The sequence below is a fragment of the Tympanuchus pallidicinctus genome, unplaced genomic scaffold (genome assembly GCF_026119805.1).
Source record: "Tympanuchus pallidicinctus isolate F22 unplaced genomic scaffold, pur_lepc_1.0 scaffold11, whole genome shotgun sequence".
Lineage (NCBI taxonomy): Eukaryota > Metazoa > Chordata > Aves > Galliformes > Phasianidae > Tympanuchus > Tympanuchus pallidicinctus.
Genome location: NW_026294627.1, coordinates 7,580,186 through 7,603,150, shown reverse-complemented (window position 1 = coordinate 7,603,150; position 22,965 = coordinate 7,580,186). Strand labels below are relative to the sequence as shown.

At 44.4% G+C, this 22,965-nt stretch overlaps 1 protein-coding gene across 8 annotated transcripts in view; it reads right to left on the bottom strand.

Annotated features, from left to right (window-relative positions):
- FAT3 (FAT atypical cadherin 3) overlaps positions 1 to 22,965 on the bottom strand; it is a 452,006-nt gene that overhangs the window by 230,712 nt on the left and 198,329 nt on the right. For all 8 annotated transcript variants that reach the window (XM_052669203.1, XM_052669235.1, XM_052669218.1 and 5 more), the window contains one exon: positions 3,594 to 3,908. In XM_052669203.1, coding sequence (XP_052525163.1) covers positions 3,594 to 3,908 — 315 coding nt within the window. The remainder of the gene's footprint in view (positions 1 to 3,593; positions 3,909 to 22,965) is intronic.

Below are 22,965 nucleotides of genomic sequence, written 5' to 3'. Positions count from 1 at the left end.
TAGCAGAGCCCCAAAGTCCCATCTGCATCCTCAGCAGAGGTGGGATCCTAGTGGTGTGCTGGTCTTGCTTTCACAGCTCTGCAGCAGACCCTTTCACAGCTCTGTGGCAGACCCTGGCTCCTAGGGGAGCAACTGTTTCTCTCTGTTTTATGTGGGGCAGCCTCACCTCAAGCACTGGGTGCAGTTTTGGGCACCAAAATATAGAAGGGGCATAAAGCTATTAGAGAAAGTTCAAAGGAGGGCTGCAAAATGTCTAGAGGGTAAACGACATATAAAGAGTGGCTGAGGTCCCCTGGTTTGTGCAACGCCTAGCAGAGCAGGCTGAGGGGAGGCCTGATGGCGGCTGCAGCTCCTCACAGGGCGCAGAGGGGCAGCGCTGAGCTCGGCTCTCTGCTCCTGAGGGAATGGCACAGAGCTGCATCACGTGGGGCTGAAGGAAATGTTCTGCACCAAAGGGCTGTGGGCACAGCCCCGAGCTGCTGGAGTTCAAGGAGCAATTGGACAATGCTCTTTGATGTGGAGCCAGGACTCAGTGACTCTTCCAACCCAGGACATTCTATGATTCCATGATTTACCAAACAGGTCCAAATGCACGCTGTTTACTTGCAGTCCATCATACTTAAAATACCCATCCAGCGTTGGGCCAGTCTATAACCACGGAATGCTTTGGGTTGGAAGGGACCCTTCAGATCATGTAGTTTTAACCCCCTGCTATAGGCAGGGACACCTCCCTCTAGACCAGGTTGCACACAGCCCCATCCAGCCTGGTCTTGAATGCTTCCAGGGAGAGGACATCCACAGCCTCACTGGGCAACCTGTTCCAGGGTCTCATCACCCTTACAGTCAAGGATTTCTTCCTGAAATCTAGTCTATATCTACCCTCCTCCAGTTTAAGCCCATTTCCCCTTGGTCTGTCACTATCTGCCCTTATAAAAAGTCCCTCCTCCAGCTTTCATGTAGGGGGCCAGCTTTCATGTAGGCCCCCTTCAGGTACTGGAAGGCTGTTATAAGGTCTCCCCAGAACCTTCTCTTCTCCAGGCTGGTGAATCCCAGCTCTCTCAGCCTGTCCCCATAGGAGAGGTGCTCCAGCCCTCTGATCATCTGTGGCCCTCCTCTGGACCTGCTCCAACAGCTCACGCCCTTCTTGTGTTGGGGGCCCCAGAACTGTATGTATAATGTAGGAAGTTACAGGTTTTCTATTAAAAGGTTTCTTGTACCTACAGACAAAGCATACAAGGAGTACTGGAGGAGAAATAGATCTGACTGCCATAAAAGCACCCAAATGCTTCAGAACTTCCTCTCTCCAGTTGAGGCCAACTTCTCCTGCATCCCAGAAAAGGTCGTAAAAATTTTGTGTCAGGGCCTTCATGCTGCCTGTTGACATGGTGAGTCACAGCAGAAAGGTGTCAGTTTGCTGGCGCTGTTTGAACTCTCAAACCAACAAAGAAAATAAAAGATCCTTTCTAACAAATGACTGCTCTCACTCAACCCACACTCCCTTCCATCATCACATATTTGGGTTCACATTAAACCTTTTAATCTTGATTATACAGCACATTGCCACATTTACGGCTGCTGTGCAAAGTGCTCCATGAGTTATAGTGTCACCGAGTCCCAGCAAGCACGCTGAGCCGGCACACTACAAATCTCTTCTGCATGTGCAAAGTCACAGATATAAATGACCAGAGCTTAAATCATTGCGTTAGCAAAGGTAATGCCCTGCAGGAAAGTCTTGGCTGAAGATTTTGGGGACGTTTTCTAGGCAAACCCATCAGCCTTTTGTTCCTGGGACGCCAGCCTCCTGTCGGGAGGAAGGCTCTAAGCTGAGCAGAGGGAGGGCAAAACTCGCCATGCTTCAGTACTTCACAAGGGAAGACAAAATCCTTCTGTTCAAGTGACAGAACTCTTTTTTGGGACAAGGGGCTTCAGAGTGCACACACTTCATCAGCCTGATCAAAGGGAAAATAAACAAGAGAGAAGGGGCAGCCTTGGCAGCTCGCACTGCTCTGTGTTTGGCACCAAGTGGGCTGGATGGAAGGGGATGATTTATTCCCTCATGCAGTCAGGCACTGGCTGGGATCCTCACCTAATGCAATGGGGACCGGGTTGCCCAAACAGTAAAATGTTAACCATGCTGATGCCTTTTAGTTCTCAGAATTTTCTCAGCTCAAAATGAAGTTGAACTATCCTCAGCATTAACTGCAATTCAATAGGGTGATGCTCTCAGTCTGGCACAATCTGCTCCAGCAGAAGGAGCAACCCCACACCCTGTACCGCTGGAAGCAGCCAGCATCGAGCACCCACCTCTGGTACGTGACACTGAAATCCAAAGCTGTGTGGATAAGTGGAGTTGTGCTGAGCAGGATGCTCTACAGTAGGAGCCGACGGCAGGGATGTGCTTGCATTAAACATGGCAGAGTCCTAACTCTGCTATTTTGTCCATATGGGATTTCTAGGGCTGGGGGAGGAAGGGAAAGGATGCAGATGGAAGAGCCATCTTTGACCATTTCAAGTGTTAAAAATAAGTGAGATATGTGCCTTAGGGCTCACCAGATTGAACAAAGTGAATACACATGCTCTACGATTTCTTCACCTGGGCTTGTGCCTGAATGATCCCGACCCCTTCTTATGCTACATACTGCATTAGGCTTGCCCTGCCAAATGGTGAAAAGTTCTTTCATGAATATAATTTTTTTATACCACAGCATAAGTATTCCCTTTCAGGTATATTCCTAGCCACTTAGAAATTTGCAGCAGATATAAATAAACTTGGAAAAAAAAAGAAGTCAAAAGCTCAGACCAAAACCAGGAGCATGAGAACTGCATCGATCCTCTGAGCTACTTTGACACAGATCAGCCCACTCCCCTTGGCTCTTCAGCCCACACCGTTAGGTCAGACGCCTCCCCGTACAGACCATGAGCAAGGCAGATAGTGGAATGAGGCAAATGCTGGAATGAGGACTGCTGGTGGTCAAACACAGGCAGACATCCAATGGAGCACCCGTGACATTGGGTGACATCTGCATCCTCACCTGAACAGCCCAAGCTGTGGCAAGGAGGGCGCGGCGATGCCCAGGGTTGTTCCAGCATAGTGGGGCTGGGACAGCCAACCACAGCCCCATAGGTTCTTTTTAAGGCCAAAAGAATTTTTAGATCATCTGCATTGTCTTTTTATATGAAACAACCTGTACAGTTGCATCCGGCTGCTGTAACAGACAGCCTAATTGCAGGTGCTTGTCAAGTGTGCTGCCACTCACTTCAGCAGAGCCACAACGTGTTACAAAGCATGAGGCTCTGCTTCACGGTATACAACAGCTTGAATCTGCCTCCCAGCACTTCTCAGGAAAGTCTCATCCCTACAGACACAGAAAAGAGGCCACAGCCAGCAGCTATTCAGTGACCTACAGAAGAGTGATCATTGCAGCAGCATCAGCTGCCATGTGCTCATTTACAAGTGCAGAGGAAGATGCTTTAGGCACATAACTAAGAAGAAAACACATCTTAAGAAAGCAATGCACCATCAACAGATCTCGAAGCCCATAAACAACTGAATAGCATTTCCTGACCACCATGAGGCAGCAGGATTTTCTTACCTGTTTTGGGATTGATTGCAAAGAAATTCTGGGGATTTCCACTTGTAATCCGGTATGCCAGTTTTTCATTAGTGCTGGAGTCAGGGTCCTGGGCTTGGATCTGAATGACAGATACATCCTTTGGCGAGTTTTCCATGACGGATGGGTAATAGATGGGTTCAGAGGTGAGCGGGGCATTGTCATTCACATCCTCCACCTCGATGTAGACTTCGATGGTAGCATAGAGTGGGACAACCCCGTGGTCAGTGGCATACACTGTCAGCCAGTAGGATTTGGTTGTCTCCCGGTCAAGGACATCTGCTGTGTAGATAACTCCTGTGGAAAAACAGCAAGCTGAGGATCTCAGGAATAGGATCAATGAAAAACCACATCTATTTTGATTTGGCTGTTTGACAGAAATGTGTGCAGATTTTTTAATGCTTCAACCTCACAAAACTAAATATGTGCACATAAAGAATCTCAGCCATTGATTCCTGAAACCTGCTCAACATCTCAGCTCTTTGCACTGAGAAAGATGGTTCTTCGTAAGTGTCCTAATGCCATAACCAGTTCCATGCTGGGGCTGCAGCTGAGTAACAGAAGCAGTGCCTTCCCTTTCTGCTGGCGATGCAAGCTTGTACAAACCTTGATAGGGAAGGAGCTCACCACTGGCTATGAACTGCACAAAGAAATATGGAGGAAACCAAGTTCTATGATCAGTGCTAGCAATGAAGGTGTCTTTTTTGCCTTATTTTATTTTTTTTAAGAATCAGACTGTTCTGCAATTTTCTATGAAGCCTTAGAGAGGCTTTAGGGATCCCATAATAGGCACAGATGACGCTTCAGAACCCCCAGTCTGCAGCAGCACTCAGCAGAGAGGCTCTGGGAGCTGCTTAGCAGTGCAGGGTGCAGGATGATGGGAACCTTTCTTAATTCACTATCTGCAGTTCAGCTGTAATTCATCTGCATTATTCCTCAGCTCCTGTCCAACAACTTATGCATCAAATCTGGTTTTTGAGAAACTAGCAATTATTCCATTTATGACCCTGGACACAGCCATGACCTTTGGTTTAAAAGCCAACTGGAAAGTCTATTACGTTTCTTGAAGAGAAGCCATGAAAATGTCTGCCCTGTAATCATGAGCCATCAGGGGATGGAATGGATTTGATATTCTGATAAAGCTTTAAACGCCTAATGATCTAAACAGCCTTGGAGAAAACTTCCCTGGACAGCAGAACCCATCCTCTGGTCGAAGTTACTAGTGAACTTACTGCATCACTGGTACGAGGGGCAGCAGCAAGAGGCAGAGAAGGTAACTTTCATCCTCGGGGAGTACCACTCTCATCGTGAGACAGAAGATCCCTGAGCAGAAGGGATGCTGTCAGTTCCTAGGAGTCAGGATCCAGCTCCTGATGTCCCCACTCAAATCTGCTGGACAGGAGGCAGCACAGGGCCACTGAACAGTCTACTTGTGTTGGTCTTCTAGGACACACTTTTTTTTTTCCTTTTTTTTTTTTTTTTTCAAGTTCAGATTTTTTCTACTAAGCTTTTAACACTAGTTTGAATTGGCAGGTATTTTCCTACAGCTTTATCAGCTATACAGAGAGAAAGGGCAGTGCCAGTTTGAACCACATACGGGCTCAGGTCTTTTTCCAAAACATCAGGTCAGAGGTATATTATTCACCCAACGAAGGTGAACAACATAGCACTGTAGGATAAAGGCAGAGTATTCTAAATATTCCTGTCAGTAGCCGGCTGTGCTACATAATGACTTTCTGTAGAAACATGGGTGAAATATGTAGTGAAGTGTGATGAAAATGCCTACAAGTCCAGAAGAGAAATTACATCGCAGGGATGAGAAGAGCCTATAATAAACAGCATATTGTGGAAATAAATAAATAAGTCCACGTGGGCAAAAAGTGCTGCTTCTTGAGATGTTGATTTATTCAGACGACACGAAGAATTATGTTAGATCTTTAAACACAAATTGAAATGAGTGGGGTTTTCCCCCAGTGAGAGCAAGGAAGGTTTTAGCAGATTAACCTCTGTTTATGAAGCTGAATTGCACCAAAATTGAGATGCTAATAAATCTATCTTCCGAGTTTTTCCTTCATTTTATGACTCCTGGCAACAATTCCTTTCCATTTGTGTATTTCAGACAGATAGGATCATGAAACAAGTGTTAGCAGCTGCCAGCGGGGCTGCTACACTGATTCTTCGTTTTACTTTTGATTTATTAAAAGGTCTCAGATACAGATTAATTTCTTTTGCTCAATATGTCTTGTCATTTCACCTGTCAACACACAGCAGCTTGATAAATAAAGAAGAAAGTCTTCTCTCCCTTTCAGGTTCTCTAGGTGGGGACCCTGTGTCACCACTGGGAGCAACTTTCCCTTCCACTCGAATGACCTGCACAAAGTTTGTCCATGCTGCCTTCCTGGCTATGGGGCTGTAGTTCACACCCACAAGAATGCACACAAGAGTATTTAACCCATATATATGGGCGACACCTTCCAAATAGATGTCAAATTTTATCTTCAGATGAGGGGTGAACTCTGAAGACTAATGGCAACAATAAATTATTATTACTGTTTCTTCATCAGTATGGCATGAAAGGAAAAATGCCAACAGTGCTGGTGTCTGAGCTGCAAAACACTGCCTGGGGGTCTCTATGGGTTGGCCTTGGGGTACCTCGGGTTAGCTGAGTGAAAGTGTAAGAAAAGATGAGAATATCTCTGGATAAGACCACAAAATGAGAGCTTATTGCTCACTACAACTCCTTGAAAGGATGTTGTGGTGAGATAGAGGTCGGCCAATACTCTCAGGTAACAGCAATCTGGTGAGAGGTAACGGCCTAAAGTTGTGCCAGAGGAGATTCAGGTTGGGTATTAGGAAAAATTTCTTCTCAGCAAGAGTGGTGAGGCACTGGCACAGGCTGCCCAGCAAGGTGTGCAGCCACCGTCCCTGCAGGTGCTCAGGAACCATGCAGATGTGGCATCCAGGGACGTGGTGTGTGGGCATGGGGAGGTGGGCTGATAGCTGGACTGGATGACCTTAGTGGTCTTTTCTAACTTTAATGATTCTATGATTCTAGGATACTCTAAGTAAATTAAACAAACAAACAAACAAACAAAAAACAAAAAAACCCCAAACCTCCCCATTGTAAAGGTTTTTGATATAAATAGATAACAAAAGAGTGGCTTTTTTTTTTTTTTCAGGTAAATTAGGGCAGAAAAGAAGACAAACTTTGGAAGGTTTTTTATGGACTGTTTTTGTGGTTCGCTCATCCCAGCTGCCTGTTAATTTGAAGAGAAACATGACTAAGGGAACGACACCCTAGCTAAACAAAGCAAGAAGTAAGAGGCATCAGCAGAGATCCTGAACATTTCAAAGTGATTACAAAAAAAGTTCACAATTCTGCAGACGCATTCACGAACCAGGCAGAAAAACAGATGCTGCTGTCCACCGGGACGCCACATTACAGAGGCAATACTGCCATTCTACACGGGGCAGCTGAAATCCAAGTAAGCAGGCTCTATGCCAGCCCTTTACACCCCCCTCAGAGAGAACTGCCTCATTTTACAGCATCCCTGAAGGACTGAAGCCAGCACTTCCTCGGGCTCCTGGCACCCTCGGAAATAAACCAGCAATCAATCAGGCCAGCGGTGCCGTGGGTACCTCTCAGCCGCATTCCTCACAATCCATTTGTCCTACGCAATCTGCAAAGCACCACGTGCGTTATGAGCACTGAGTGAAAAATAACAACAGAGCGCTAATCCCTGATTAAAATCCTGGGCACATTTATATGTAAATGAGGTGCAACCCTCGGGCTCAGCAACGCGCCAGAGCAAAGGTTGTGTGGTTGTTTCTCTTAAATGTTTGTTTTCCCTCTTTTCTCAGGGAAACAATGCAATAATGTTTCCTGCATGGCTCTTGCAAGTGGCGTGCAGTGAGAGGCTGCACTGTGATGGGCGAGAGCAAAAATAAAAAAGGCAATGAGAAGCTAGTGGCTATTCAAGTGGCCCAAAATCAGCAAATCTAACTTCCTTTCTGCCTCTCCCATTCACTCGATGCCTATCTTTCAGCAGGCCATTTCAAATGACACAGGCTACACAAAATCCACCTGAAAGTTACACATTTACTACTGTCACAAGAAACACAAGAGGCTCTTAAAGTAATAGGGGATTAGAGAAAACCGTTCTTTCTTTCCTCACTTCTCTCTGCTTCCTGCTTATGTGCCTCACACATCAGGCATGCTCTGTGTGCAGACTACATGATGAATGGAGCTGCCACAGCCCTGCAAGGGAGTGCTCACAGGGCTGTTCATGCAGGTGTTTACATAGGTGCCCACTGCCATGGGTATCTGCTCTGTACATACATTCCTCCCGAGAGTCACATCATCCCTCAGGAATACTCTCAATAGTGCAAGCACCGAAAGGAGTTGAATTCTCTTTTTCTGAAGGCAAGATTAAAAGACAACTTGGTGATCTGTAATAAGTCAGGCAGAGAAAAGACAGAGGAGAGTAACGAGGTTCTTTAATGTAGCTGAAAAAAAAACAAATTAAGGTGTGATGGTTGGAAGCTGATGTCAGAAAAAGGAGAGTGCAAATTTGCACTGGGCACCTGGCAGCAACACCTGCATGCTGGAGGTAGGCCAGAGACTCCCACCATTCGGCACCTTTGTGTGGGACAAGACGGTATCGCCTACTTTCCTGCCCACGTCATTGACCTAGATGCAAAACATATTTTAGTGTATGATTTTGCTGACTTGACTCAAGTGCCTGTGTCATGGAAGCTGTCAGTGTAAGTAGTCATAATCTCACGGTTTCAGCAAATGATGGACAAGGAAAGCTTCTGAGCTCTTAAACAGGAAGATGGGAAGTATCAGCTACACTTCTCAAAATGTTGCTATTCAGCATTCTAAGAAAATGCTGGGGACAGTGGCAATGACAATCATTCTGCTAATCAGGAAAGCTGAAAAAGTACTCTTCATTGTAGAGTGTAGTGATAAAACAAGGGCTAACAGCTTTAAAATATAAGAGGGCAAACGTAGGTTTGATATTAGGAAGAAATTCTTCACCCAGAAGGTGGTGAGGCCCTGGCACAGCTGCCCAGAGAGCTGTGATGCCCCATCTCTGCAGGTGCTCAAGGACAGGTTGGATGGGCCCTGGGCATCCTGAGCTGGTGGGGCAACCAGCCCATGGCAGGGGTTGAGGCTGGGTGGCTGTAAGGTTGCTTCCAACCCAAACCATTCAGTGAGTCTGTGACTAAGAGTGATGCTCAATTCAGCGACAAACTCATCATCACTATGTGCAAGACCACTTAAGCTTGTGCCATGTAAAGTGCATCCAAAAGTTGTTTCCAGAGCTTCAAGCATGCATCTCCTTCCTTCAGCTTTAAAACAAAAAGGGCTCCATGCAAAACATCCACAAAGTTTATTTTATTCTGTCCACCAATTGAAATGATGAGAATGAGTTAGGAATGAATACTGATAAGGAAGTGTTCAAGTGTTCTGTTTCATCACTTGAATTCAAAGGAAGAAAGGCAAAATGGCTGATTTCGAAATACCACTAATTATTCACCACCTTCATCAAAGACTCTGCCAGTCTCCTGGCAGTAAAACAACACCTTGTTGGTCACCGAGCCGCCACCCAATGCTCCTCACTTGCATTTCCTTGCTGGCAAAGAAACAAGCAAAGAAATTGAGCTCTAAAAGAAAAAAGTTCATAATGACATCTTTTTCAAGCTTTCCAAAGGGGGAGAAAGGGTTTACTGAGGTGCTTAGGCCTGCCCAAGATGTGCAGGAGTCTTGCAGCAGTCTCTGAATGCCAGGTTCCTCACACTGAGCAAATATGTCATTTCTGAAGGACGTAGAACAGAAAGCTAACGTTGGCAGAAGTTGTGAAATTATGCAAGCCCTTTATTCATCAAGCTAACAAACATAAAATCAACCCAAATAGCATGATTTGTAGGCAGAAATTACACTTCCAATTAAGAAAGAAAATTTATGATTTAAAGAAGGCTAACATTACGCCTAACGCATAATTCTTTTGTTTAAGTACTTCAAAATAAAATGAGTCAGACATACATAAAAGTCAAGTGTACCTCTTTTAGCTGATACTTATTTTGTTACTTCCAATGAGGATAAATGTAAAATGTAGGCTGTAGGATTGAACAGCTTTAGCGTGACAAAGATGCACAGTGGACCTGAGCACCAGTGCCAGGCAAACTGAGCATGCTGTGGGCACTGGAACTGGTGGGTACATGAACAAATCCTACATTATATTCACCTCCTTTGAAGCCATGAATTGCCAGGACCCGATACGAATATGGCCATCATATGGTGGCGTCACATCAGCCATGAACCTGGCGCAGCATGGAGGCGGCCCATCGCCCATGCCACCCACTGCTCCCAGCGGGCAGCTCTGAAAGCCAGCCTCTTTACACTGGTGATTAAATGCTATTTCTGTGCCTTCGTTTAAGCCTCCCCGCTGTGCAGAGCGTGTCCTCCTGGTTTTATTTTATTGCACACATTTTGCAAGCTTTAATGCACATTAAAAAGCAAACCCAGCTACTACTGAAGCTAAAGGAAATATCCCCATTGACTTGAATGGAGATTAGATCATGCCAAGGAACAACTCCAAAAGCAATATTAACTTTGTGAGGTTATACATATGTAGAACTTTCCAGTATTATTTTTGTCCATCAAACAGTGCAAGACAGGTAACAGTCTTGTCCGGAACTTAATTGTCAATTTTCTCTTTTTTACTGGTGCTTTTAATGTACAAATCTGCTGTTACCTCAACATGCAGTTTCTGCAGTGGATATTATATCAAAGTTCCCAGGGTAGTAAAAGAGAATTAATTAAAAATGCAATCCTCAGCAATGCTATTGAAATGCCATTGGATTAGTCGGTAAATATAGCTTTTAACAAGTTACTGTTCATTGTCATGAATATCAAAACCAGCCAGGATCGTGACAAGGACATTAACACTGCTGTTAATAAGTGTAACATATTTGCACATAGTAGACAAATAGGTAGATATTGTGAAGGCTTACAACTTCTACTCTGCATGAGTGCCACGGTGCACAGAAGTGACACTCAAGTTGAGATCTGGCCAGTGCTCACTCAAACAAGAATGACAAGGAGAGGAATCATATCCATGGCTTTGCATACCTTTTGTACCACTACCAGCTCTGGGTTTCCCATGGGGCTGAGGGGAGCTCCCCAGGTCTCACAAGGCAACTTGAAGGCAGCAGTGCTGCCTGGCTCTGGAATAAAGGCATGTCATAGTGTGGGTGCCTGACCTCCACACTGCTTAGATTTTGAAGAAAGATTCTTCCTTCTTTACTTTCAGCCACACGTGACACATTTTCTTTGCTTGCTGTGTTTGTTTTGGGGAGGGAGAGGGAAAAAGAATGCTTACAGCTTCAGATCAAAGTGAGCTATCACTTAAATACGACATCTTCAAGGTCACTTACACATCAATTTCAGAGCAATTTTCCAAACATATCATCAAGACACTGAACCAGGTGCTTAGTCAAATAAATTCTCTATCTTCTTCCATTTATGAATTAAATGTGCCAACATTTTAACCTGACTGGGCTTCATTGTAGTTTCTGCATCTTCCTTCACAGCGCTCTAATTATTTAAATAAATATTCCTATTCTTTTTGCTTTGATGCTTTTCTGCTTGGGAAAAACAACAACAACAAGAACAAAAATAAACTTATATGGATAAATGAAAAATATACAGTGGGCTCCCCTGGAAGAACCAAATTGTCTTCAAATGCACAAATACTATAAAAATCCTTCTCATTTATGAATAATCTCTGTCAAAGCCTAACACAGTCCCATCACAGCTGAACAGTGCAATAAAACCTTTCAGTTAAACCACACTGAGAGAAGCTGGGAAGTTCCAGTGATGGCTGAATGCTGCCATGTACTGCTTCCAACCCCACATGGTGCAGAGAAATGGGACCATAGGCTCTCAGGATCACAGAATGGCTTGAATTGGAAGGGTCCATAAAGCCCACCCCATTCCAAGCCTCTGCCATAGAGTGGTTGTCCCCCAGCAGCTCAGGCTGCCCAGGGCCCATCCAGTCTGGCCTTGAGCATCTCCAGGGATGGGGCACCACAGCTCTCTGGAGAGCTGTGCCAGGGCCTCACCGCCCTCATCATGAATTTCTTTCTAACATCTAACCTGAATCTACCATCTTTTGGTTTGAAGCCATTACCTTTTGTCCTGTCACTGTTAGACAGTGTAAAAATTGTGTGGTGTGTACTGGAAGATCGCAGTGAGGTTTCCCTGAGGCCCTCTCATCTCCAAGCTGAACAAGCCCAACTCGCTCCTCTTTTCTTCCCAGGAGAGGTGCTCCGGCCCTCTGATAATCTTCACGGCCCTCCTCTGGACCCACCCAACAGCTCTGCAACCTTCTTGTGCTGGGGGGCCCCAGGGCCTGGACTCAGAGTAGACCAAGTGTTAAGTGGCCATGATAAAGCAGGATGTCCTCAAGGCCGGTGGCTTCAGCCATCTCCTTCAACCTGTATGACTGAGGCCTTCTGAATTTTTGGCTGCTCATGAACTGCAAACTGTGAATTCCCTTCAATACTGCAGCACCTCTGTAAGTATTTCTCTCCCTGTATCTGTTTGTCTCTACAGCAAACTGAGTTCTGCTTTGCCTTCTGAGCTGCTCAGGTTATATGGCTCACCTCTGCAGTCCTTGTGACCAAAGGCAACCCGCAGATGGCATCAGCACAATTTCTCATTGTTAGACCAACAATGGAAGTTGTTAAGCCTCACTAATAAACCTCTTGTGCAGAGGCACTTTTTCACAAAGGGCCTAGCTAATGCCCACGGTAACCCAGATGTTCTGTACATCCTCTTTAGTAGATTAATAAAGAGATCACAGTCCAACCTGTGTGTTCTCCGCCGTAGGGACTGAGAAACTCTTTTAAAAAGGATTTGGTCCTGGTTATTTTAGAAATGAGATCAGAAGTGGAACAAAGCCAAAGAAGAAAGAGGAGACAGAGAAAAAAAGGCACAGGATGCTAAAAAGGATGTGGACACAAGTCCTGGCCTGAGCAACAGCAGGAAGGGACTTCTGTGCAGGTTCTTCTTATTGGCACAGAGCTGCTTATCTTTGCATGGCCTAAGGGATGAGGGATTGCTCTGGGAACCCTTCTGCTACATCCGTGCTGAGCCGCTCCAATCATTGAGCACCAATGGGGAGAGACAGAAGGACTGAGCTCTGCTGCTAGAAGAGGCTGCCCAGGGACCTCCACCTCCCCAGGCCCACAAGAAGGCATGATGACTTGGCTTAACATATTGGGCATCACTGCTCTGATGGATATCAATAGCGAAAGGTCAGCCAGGGATGGTTGGCCAGAGCAAATAAGGGCCAACCGGGAATATTGCTGAGTTACTTGAGTCTTTTATTACACTGAAAACAGAATCTTGTTGGTTTTCCTCCTTTGCCACTGCTTCTTTCAGCAGCCTGTCAGACCACAGCAAATGGGTAACCCTGTGAAAAGAGTAATAACATCAACCCTGAAATATGCCTGTAAGTGTTCCTCTGTCCAAAAATAAACCCAGAGGAGTAGTCAAAAAGAAGAGAAACAGTACCTCTGAATAGGGTTTAATAGTCACGCCGTGCTTGAACACAGACACTGCAGGGAAGAGGCAAGAATGAAGCACAACATAAGCACCAAAGCACAGTTTAACCACTACATGGCACAGCAGCATCCCCTCTATTTGGAGACAGCATACATGACTCTGGAGTCTGCTTCGCAGAGAGCATCAAAAATTGGAGAAGATGTAAAAAAGGAAGAACTCCACAAACAGTATGAAGAGCAGAGAGAATGATTTACAATAAGAGAGTTTAAGACTTCGATCTGCTAAGCTTATTAAAAAGAAGATGGAGAGGAAATTTGATTATAAAATCCATGTAAAGTTCATGGGGAAATATTATGGGAAACTAAAGGGCTCTTTAATCTAACAAAATAAGGCGGAGCAGCATCTCATGACTGGAAATTGAAGCCAGAAAAAATAAAATTAGCAATCAGCTTGATATCCTTCTCTATTATTTATTTTTCTAAAGTGAGTGATTAATTTCTGCAATAATTCTTCCCATTTCTAGGTATCTGCAAATGAGATCTACAGTCTGCTGAAGGAGAAAAGCTTCATGGCAAATATACATTATGTACTAGATAAAGAGGTATAAAGGTGAAATATGGAAGGCTCAGATTTAAGGCAGATGAAAACAGGCAACCTGGTCCATTCTGGCCTTCAGCACTTGCAATCTGCAAACATTGTACCCACCGAAGGAGCACTGAGAGGGGAGGTTCCTTCTATAGTGATGGGTAACTCCCAAATTGCCCAACATGATTGGATTCTGAAACAGTGCTAAAAGCAGCGATGGTGAAAAAAACAGCTTTTTCCCCACTTTGAAATCCTTGTCATCAAAATAATTATGGCTGTAGAAAAATATTGTGTCCACTGGAAGGAAATTTGGGATTCCAACAGCCCAGTGACACCCAGGTGGGCATGCACTGAGCATGAGAATGAGCCCAGCTGCACAAGACATCACTTCTCTTTTTCATAGAGTCATAGAGTATTCTGAGTTGGAAGGAACCCACAAGGACCATCAAGACCAACTCCTGGCTGCCCAGAGGACCGTCACCTCACCCACAGCCACATCTATGGTTGCAAAAAGTGAAATAACAAGAACTGATTTCCTTGCTGGATTTTTTCCAGAACACTTCAACCAATCTTGCAGTAACTTTGTAGGAAAACACTGCATGTGATCATTAAGATAGTCAGAACTTTAATTTTCTACTTTGTGTAAAGCATGGAGGAAATGGAGCTGGGGTTATAACATCAAACCTTGCACAGACTCCAAACAAGCAGACGGTAATGGTGTTTCCGTTTCACTCTCCATACTGTGTGCGATAATAAACCCAAGGGTTAAAAAGTATATGGGAATATGTCAGAGTGCATTAGTGCAAAGTGCGATTCTTTTAATCTTCAGGTACCTTTAGTCTGAAATTTATCGTCTTCAAAAATATTCTACACGTAGGCTACCCTTCTTCAGACAAGAAGACGGAAGGAAGCTGAGATACACAAGGGACTGTGGCAAATCAAAGCAGCACAACAAAAAGCCTTAAAGCAGACAGCCCTACGGTGGTCCTTGGGAAAGGTGCCAGTTACTCAGTGGGTGCTTCCTTTTGGCTCTGAACACAGCGAATCAAATAAATGGGCTGTGGCTGCATCTTTTCGAAGTACCGTCTTTCACGTCAGACTGAAAAGTCAGATCTTATTCCATCAGCATCCCCAGAAGTCATAATGTTTTCTGCCAGCTCTCTATGCCCGTTCATCCAGGAGATGATGTGGCTCTGCCCAGGAAGCTAGGAAGCAAAGCAGGCAGCCTGGCATCCACGAGTACCAAGACACTGGCATCTGCTCAGATGCCCACTTCCCATCTGGGGCAAGATGGGCAACATCTGGGGCAACAGAAATAAGTTCTACATTCCCCAGTTGACGTGTACACACAGGCACATAAACTGCAGGAGCTCAGTTTTAAAGTGCTTTATGACTGGGCTCCCTAAATTAGTGCGGAAAGTCAACATCCTGATAAAGCAAATAATGAAATGTTGCAGCACTGATACACACTGTGTGATCCCCTGAGGGAAACCACAAGCATGAACTACGATGAAATAAGGCAGAAAACAAAGCCTTTATGTGGACACAGGCCTTATGTGCTCTTTATGCACTGCAGTGACTTCTGACACCTGTTCACCTTGGTGAAACACTGTATGTATCTACAGACATATGATATGTGTAAAAGCACATACACGTTCCCTTGAACATGCAATAGGAAGTAAATGTAAAGTACAGTAAGTACTTTATAATACGAGTAAAGTAAAAATGATTTATTTTCATTTCTGGAAATGGCCAGATCACAAAAATATAGCACTCTTCTCTGTATGGCTTGCCTTACAAATCCATCTTCAGATTTACAGCATTCACGAGCACTTAGCACTTGCACGTGTGAATATTTTTGCTTTAAAAGTACCTTTGCATTTTACGCTGCAAGTTCTTTAACACTTGATACTACCAATGAGGGCTTTGCCTAGGGCTAGTCTATAGTCTTCACTTAAGACAGCAAAAATCTATGTATCTATTTATGCACAATTTTGAAATTGATATTATTTTTTTCCTGTTTGAAATGCATCGATTTGAGTAAATCATGACATGGGATTGAATTATTTATTTATAATGCAACTTTGCCAACTGTGGAAGCAATAAGACCAGCCAAACAAAAACCAGGAAATTATCCCAGATCCAAGAGCAGGAGCAAGCATGCCTCCCTCTAATTGAGTTTCCTCCACTCTTATCTTCATAGATCCTTGAGATTGGTTTCCAATTTTCATTTCCATTTCTTCCATTAAACGCCCCTAACCTACGACCTCCATTTACTGGCACCCATTTATCTTCAGTTCTTAATTGAAATGTAGCTTGTCCGCTTGTCCAGCACTGAGCGCTCAAACTCTGACAGCATTCTTGATAAACACTGGCTCCTTCAGCAATGCCTACTTGGGAAAGTACAGCGCAAAACTCTACTTTTGAATGAGTAAGTCTACACCTCTAAAATGGAATTCCCCTAAAAAACACATGGCAGTGAAGGCCAAAATCCCAGCAACAAATAGTAATCGCCTTGGTTTGATTTGTTTTTAAAACACGAGATGGAATTAGCTTTGTTTTGATCCTGGTAGGATGAGGCGTGACAGGGCCAACGAGAAGACAACAGATATGGCGAGCTCTCAGCAGTCCTTTGGAAGGACAGCAGTGTTGAAAAAGCAGTTAGACCCTACACTACATCTCTGAGAGAACTCTTGACAAGCATCAGTGACCTCCCAGCAGCCAGGTGCTGTTGCACCGACGTAAGCCCTGCGTCACGGGGGAGAAATACAACAGGAGAAGGAAGCCCCAGCTGCTAAGCAGTTATTTAATCCTGTGGAGCGCTTCTGATCTAAAGCAAGAAAGAAGTGAGCAGCATTATCTTAGCCACTTGGAACAGTACAGCAAAATTAATACAGCACCCCAGGCTGCTATTAAATTGTAGAATTTAAGAAAACATACTGTGGTCAGGCATTCAACCTCTCAAAATAAATAAATGAATCACTCTCTGCTTATTCTAAAAGGCTTCGTGTTTGCACCAGTGATACCAAGGAAAACATGACTTTGCTGTAGACCTGAAGGCAAACATCCAAGTAGAACATTTTTCATTCAAAACCATTGTACCACAGGGCCTGGGCTGGAAAACACTATGGCCAAAATGTCTGAATGCAGTGCTCTCCCACTTCATATTGCAGAGGTGTGACTGCAAATGGGGCTGATGTACCCCCAACAGCTTAAAATTAAGGTTAAGGCTTGGCACTGGCAGGCTGATGGTGGCAGCCCTAAGGCTCTGAGAAGGCCCCACAAATTGCACCCTGCAGACTGCATCTGAAGATCAATCATCGGAGTGATTCTGCTGCATCCCCAGACACAGACAGGGGTTCACCCAGAGAGGAAAATGGTGGCAAGGCAAGTTGGAGCACTTCGAGTGAAGTCCAGGAACAAGGAACATAGGCTGTGCTATCTCAGTTTCTGAAAGAAGGTGGCAGGTAAACCTGCTCTTCTCCCTGTTTTGCAGCAGTCTCCAAAGACAGAGCTAGGGAGCATTTAGCTTTATATAGGTGCCATTTACAGAGATGGTGACAGATAGTCAGGTATCAGTGTGGCTCCCAGCAGAGAAGAATATTAAACTTTACATTACAGACATTTATAAACAACACCATGCTCAAATTACTTTTGCTGTTTTTCTGTGTCTGGTTGTCCCCAGGAGTCCCATGTGAAGATCACATCACCTATTGCCTGCATGCCCAAATCAACTCCAAAAGGATTCAGTCTGGATTGCTGTTGGTATTGGAACAAGGTGGTTGGGACCTCTCGCATCTGTCACTGACTAGGAATGGCAGCATGGACTTTGCCTTAATCCGAGTTTGCAATTCCAAGGAGAACTGGTCCCATAGAAAATCACTGCTTGGAGAACCTCATGTATGACAAGGAAGGGTAAAGTCCGACTGATAATGCCAGAATGAGACCCATCAATGAGCTTTATGGATACACTTTAATCACAAAACTCCCAATCCTATACACAGCCAGAAAAAGACATTGGGAAAGTCCAGTGGCAAATACTCCCTCTGGTTAGTAGTTTTTAAGCAAAGCATTAGGCCATGTAAAGCACGATTGGATGGGATGGTCCTTGTGAGGCACAAGAAAAAGGCATGCAAAGGCTGAGAGTGAGGAGAGATCGTCACCACAGAGAGCATCACCCTGAGAACAGAATGAGATGGGAGGTGGAAATGGCACTGCAAGGACATTGGCATTCCTGACACAGCTTGCATTCCCAGCAGAGCCCTTTGTAACTTGCTTACCACCAAACAAACATCTGGTGCCACCTAATTAAAGCACCAGTACCAGGAGGTGGCATCTAGCATCATGAATCAAATGAATCAAATGAAACATCTGCTAATTCTTACAACAGTGAGACAAAACAAGCCAAAAAATAGCAGAACAAACACACACACAGAGTTTGCTAACTTTGGCACTCACATCCCTACTCTACACAAGAAGCACATAAAATTCCCACATTATAAACCAGTGCGCAGTCAGTTTAACTGATCAACTGTGCATATTTGCAGCAGTTCAGTGGTTCAGTGGGCAAAAATAGATCCAGTTTTACAAAGGTGGGGAGTGGCTCAGCACACAGCACTGCAGCATGGAGGGGAGCCTCCCTCAAGCTGATGGCACACGCTATTAATGTGGTGATTGAAGGACTAGAGAATGCAGGAATCTCAATCTGTGCACAGCCTCTAATAGAAAAATGCGCGGTGTGTTTTCCCCAGTGACAAACAGATTGTTTATTTTTTTCTGCTATAAATAATTGTTGTTGTTGGGTTTTAATAGGTATAGATAATCAGGCGTTTACGTCGTTTCCAGCAGAGAAGCAATATTAAACTATCATGTTACAGCCATTCATAAACTGAATACATTGCTGGAATTACTTTTTAGTGTCATTATTATCCAACAATCTCTACAATATGTGTTGTTACTGCAGAAGTAGAGTGATTAGATTCTGAACGTCGCTGGAAATCTGTAAGTAACACCATGGTGGTGAGCCATCAGGCATTCAAGGAGAACTTCCTGTCATCATCTGTACAAATATTACACCAGCAACATTTCACTTACTTGGCTTAAACCTGCAAATGAGCCTACAGCACAGGTGGGCAATGGCACTTCTTTAAGTGCCTTATTTGAACACATAATCTCATTAGCGCTTTATTAATTCTTATGTTCTTTCTCCCTTCTGCTCTTACACACACTTCTGGCCTATCTTGCTCTGAAGTGGCTTTTCTCTTGCTCTACTGTAAGACCTTGGAAGCAGAGGCTATGCTTAACATGAATGAACCCTCTAGAATGTAACATCCCTGACTTGCTCTGGCACTGATTTTTAAGCAGTATTTTATATAAAAAATAAAATCAGAAAACAAGCAAAAGGACAAAAGATACCCTACAGCTACTGTACAGATGACTTGGTCAATCTGTCAGGAGGGGCGAAGGCACTTTGGAAGTCATCCAAAGAGATCTACTCAGGCTCACACAGTGGGCCCAAGTGAACCCTATGAAGTTCAACAAAACCAAGTCTGCACCTGCATAGTAGCAACCCCCAGTATCAGTAAAAGCTGGGGGATGCACGGATTGAGCACAGCCCTGCTGAAAAAGAACTGGGGGTACTGGTGGATGAGAAGCTGGACATGAGCCAGCAATGTGCCCTTGCAGCCCAGAGAGCCACCTGTATCCTGGGGCACAGCGAAAAGAACGTGGCCGTGCATGTCCCTGTGCAGTGCACGGGAGTTGGACTAGATGACCTTTAAATTTCTTTCCAACTCTAAGGATTCTATCATTCTAAAAGAGTGGAGATTTACACTGGATAGAAGGAAAAAAAGAACAGGAGTCTTGTAGCACTGACAGGTTGCTCAGAGGTGGTGGATGCCCCATCCCTGGAGACACTCCAGGTCAGGCTGGATGGGGCTTTGAGCACCTGATGGAGGTGGATTTGGACCAGATGCCCTTTTATGGGTCACTTCCAACTCAATTCTGTGATTCTGTAATTAATTGATTCTATGTGTTGCAGAAGGAAAACCTAACAGTAACCTTTAATGACCTTTCCATGCTAAGTCAAAAATAACAATTTCAGGAAGGGATAATACGCAAGCTGATTGCAGCAACTTGCAAATGAACTACTGGGGAGTATATGGGAATAGATAGTATTTTCCTTTGCAACAGGAGTGGAAGTTTCCTTATTAAAAGGTATTATTTCTGAGCAGTCAGCACGGGAAGGAGAAGCTGGTGCAATAAAACATTAAATTTCTAAGTGATCAGGAACAGAAAGAGAGCAGGAAAGTAAAGGAGGCTGCAGCCTGGCTAAATATAAGATGGGGGGATATGGAGAAGATGCAGCTGCCAAGGCAGTCACTGAACAACACACTTCAGAGATAAGAGGCACCAGCCATTCTGCGAAGCAATCATGGCTGCCAAGAGCTACAGAGAAAAGACTGAATTGAAAGGATAGAGGGGTCAGCTGCAGTGAATACAAAAACAAGTGAAGGCCAAGGACAGGCATGATGCTTTGGGATTTGGCCAGGAGGTGATAATTTGTGGGTTTAGTTAACTGCCATCTCAGTGGAGTATAGAAGAGAGAATCTCAATGAGAAAAGAGAGTTGGCAGTGGGAAAACGAAGGCAGCCAGCATAAAGAGCAGGAAAAAGGAGCTTGGGTAGGAGAGAAAAGGAGAAGGGCTGCCTGGCAGCAGCAGATATGTTTGGAGAACTGTGTGTTTTTCCCAGTCTAGGGAAACAATGGCGGATCTGAAAGTTGAAGTGATGCCAAAGGAAGAAAACAGAGTTAAGTGAGGTGACAAGAAAGCGAAGACCGAAGAAGGTCATGGGGGATCCAAGGAGCAGATCAAGAGAGTAAGTCAAGAGTGGCAAGACTGAGATTTATCCATCATGGACAAAGGAGAATTCCCATCCCAAATCACTACTAGCTGGTACTCCTCAGCCAGGCTAAAGAGCCATGTCTTCCCACTGCACCCTCCTTAATCAGCACCCATAGCCCCACAAAGACTGCTTGCTTGCATTTCCAGTAGGACAATCACAATAACCTCTAAGCAAACGTTCCATGAAATCATAACTTCTCTGACATCAACACTAAATCTCTTACGTCCTCTGAAGGAATCTGGATCTCACTCTCTGGTTTTAAAGGTTTCTTGTAAGAGAAGCCATAAACAACAGAACTGTTTCATAGCATATGCTGGACATGGTTTCTTGTATGTTTCAGCCAGACAACTTTTCTTACTTGATATATGTATTACTAACTTCAGGATATAATTACTTATACTGTTTACAGAACACAAAAATATGTCCTAAGAGTGCACAGGGGAAAAAAGAATGCTCTGAATAGACAAGGACAACAGCATCGCAATCACAGTGACAACAAAGCTGCACTTATTGACCCCAGCAACAAAGGAAGAGTTGGAGGAAAAATCTGTTTAATACTTCATATCCTGAGCTAATTAAAGATCTCATTCCCTGAACAGCCAGATAGCAAACATAAGCAGTGCCTCCAGAAGAATTCCTATTTTGATGGTTACTGTAATGAGCACACTCCCAAAGGAAAGAGCCAATAAAAAGCATCTCCTATCTGGAGGATGCTGAACGAAAGCTGACTTTTCTTCATTTCAAGCAATTCCTTATTGCATCATATCAGCCTCCACCAAAGGTCTCAGTTCAATTTTTCTGTAATGAATTTGGAGACTCCAAAGAAAAATTTTGTCCCAACTTTGCTAGCTAAATTTCTCTCCTTGACTTAGGGCTGTCAATGACTATGAGTAAAACACCATTTTTTACATCATTTTCTGCAGCTTTAATTAAAGTTTATTAACTTGAGAGAAGCTACCTTCTTATCACCAACAGACTCTATAAAAATGCCTTTTACTGTGTGATTAAAGTGGTATTGGACAGAACCATCTCTAGTGCCCTGTGGCAAGATCTTCCTTCCTTTCCCTTTCTTTTCATGTGTACTGTGCCTCTGGAAAAAAAAGATCACATCAGTATCTTCTGTAAAATGTTGCAGTTACAGCTTATGTCTGTGGTATCTTGTAAAGCTTTCCTTACTCAATTGCCAAAGGACAAAGGAACTATCCACTTGTCAACTCTTATCATAAAAAAATAACATACATCAGAGGCCAGGTCGTGATGCTACCAAGATCCATGTGTACAAGTCTTTGGAGCCACTACTGCCCAGTTGGCCAAGAGGGCCAACAGCATCCTGGCCTGCATTAGAAATCATGTGGCCAGCAGGAGCAGGGAGGTGATCATCCCTCTGTGCTCAGCACTGGTGAGGCCACACCTCAAGCGTTCAGTTTTGGGCCCCTCACTACAAGAAAGACATTGAGGCCCTGGAACGTGTCCAGAGAAGGGCAACGAAACTGGTGAGGGGTCTGGAGCACAAGACTTATGAGGAGCAGCTGAGGGAGCTGGGAATGTTCAGTCTGGAGAAGAGGAGGCTCAGGGGAGACCTCACTGCACTGTACAACTTCCTGAAGGGAGGTTGTGGTGAGGAGGGGTTTGGCCTCTTCTCCCACGCAACAAACAGGACCTGAGGAAATGGACACAAGTTGTATCAGAGGAGGTTTAGATTGGACATAAGGAAAAACCATTTATCTCAGAGAGTGGTCAGGCACTGGAATGGCCTCCCAGGGAGGTGGTGGAGTCGCCGCCCCTGGCAGTGTTCGAAAGGCATCTGTATGAGGAGCTGTGAGATATGGTTTAGAGGCTTGTGGTAGCAATGGTAATGGGAGGATGGTTGGACTAGATGATCTTGTAGGACGTTTCCAACCTTGTGATTCTATGATTCTACTGAAGAAGTGATAGATGGAGTTAAGAAAGCCAGAGAGAACACATAAAAGTAAGAACTTTTAAAAATACTTCTAGAAAAGTAATGATGGAATCACAGAATATCTGGAGTTGGAAGGGACCCACAAAGATCATCAGTTCAACTCTGTGCTCTACACAGAACCACCCTACATTCAAACTCAGTGTCTGAGTGCACTGTCCAAATGCTTCTCATCACCTTAGTGCTTTGTCCACTGCTCAGAGAGCCTATTCCATGCCCTCTGGTGAATAATCTTTTCCTATCACCCAGCCTGACAGAACTTCATGCCATTCTGCCACATTCTGTTGCTGTCACCAGAGAGAAGAAAACTCAGAATGCCAATAATTATGA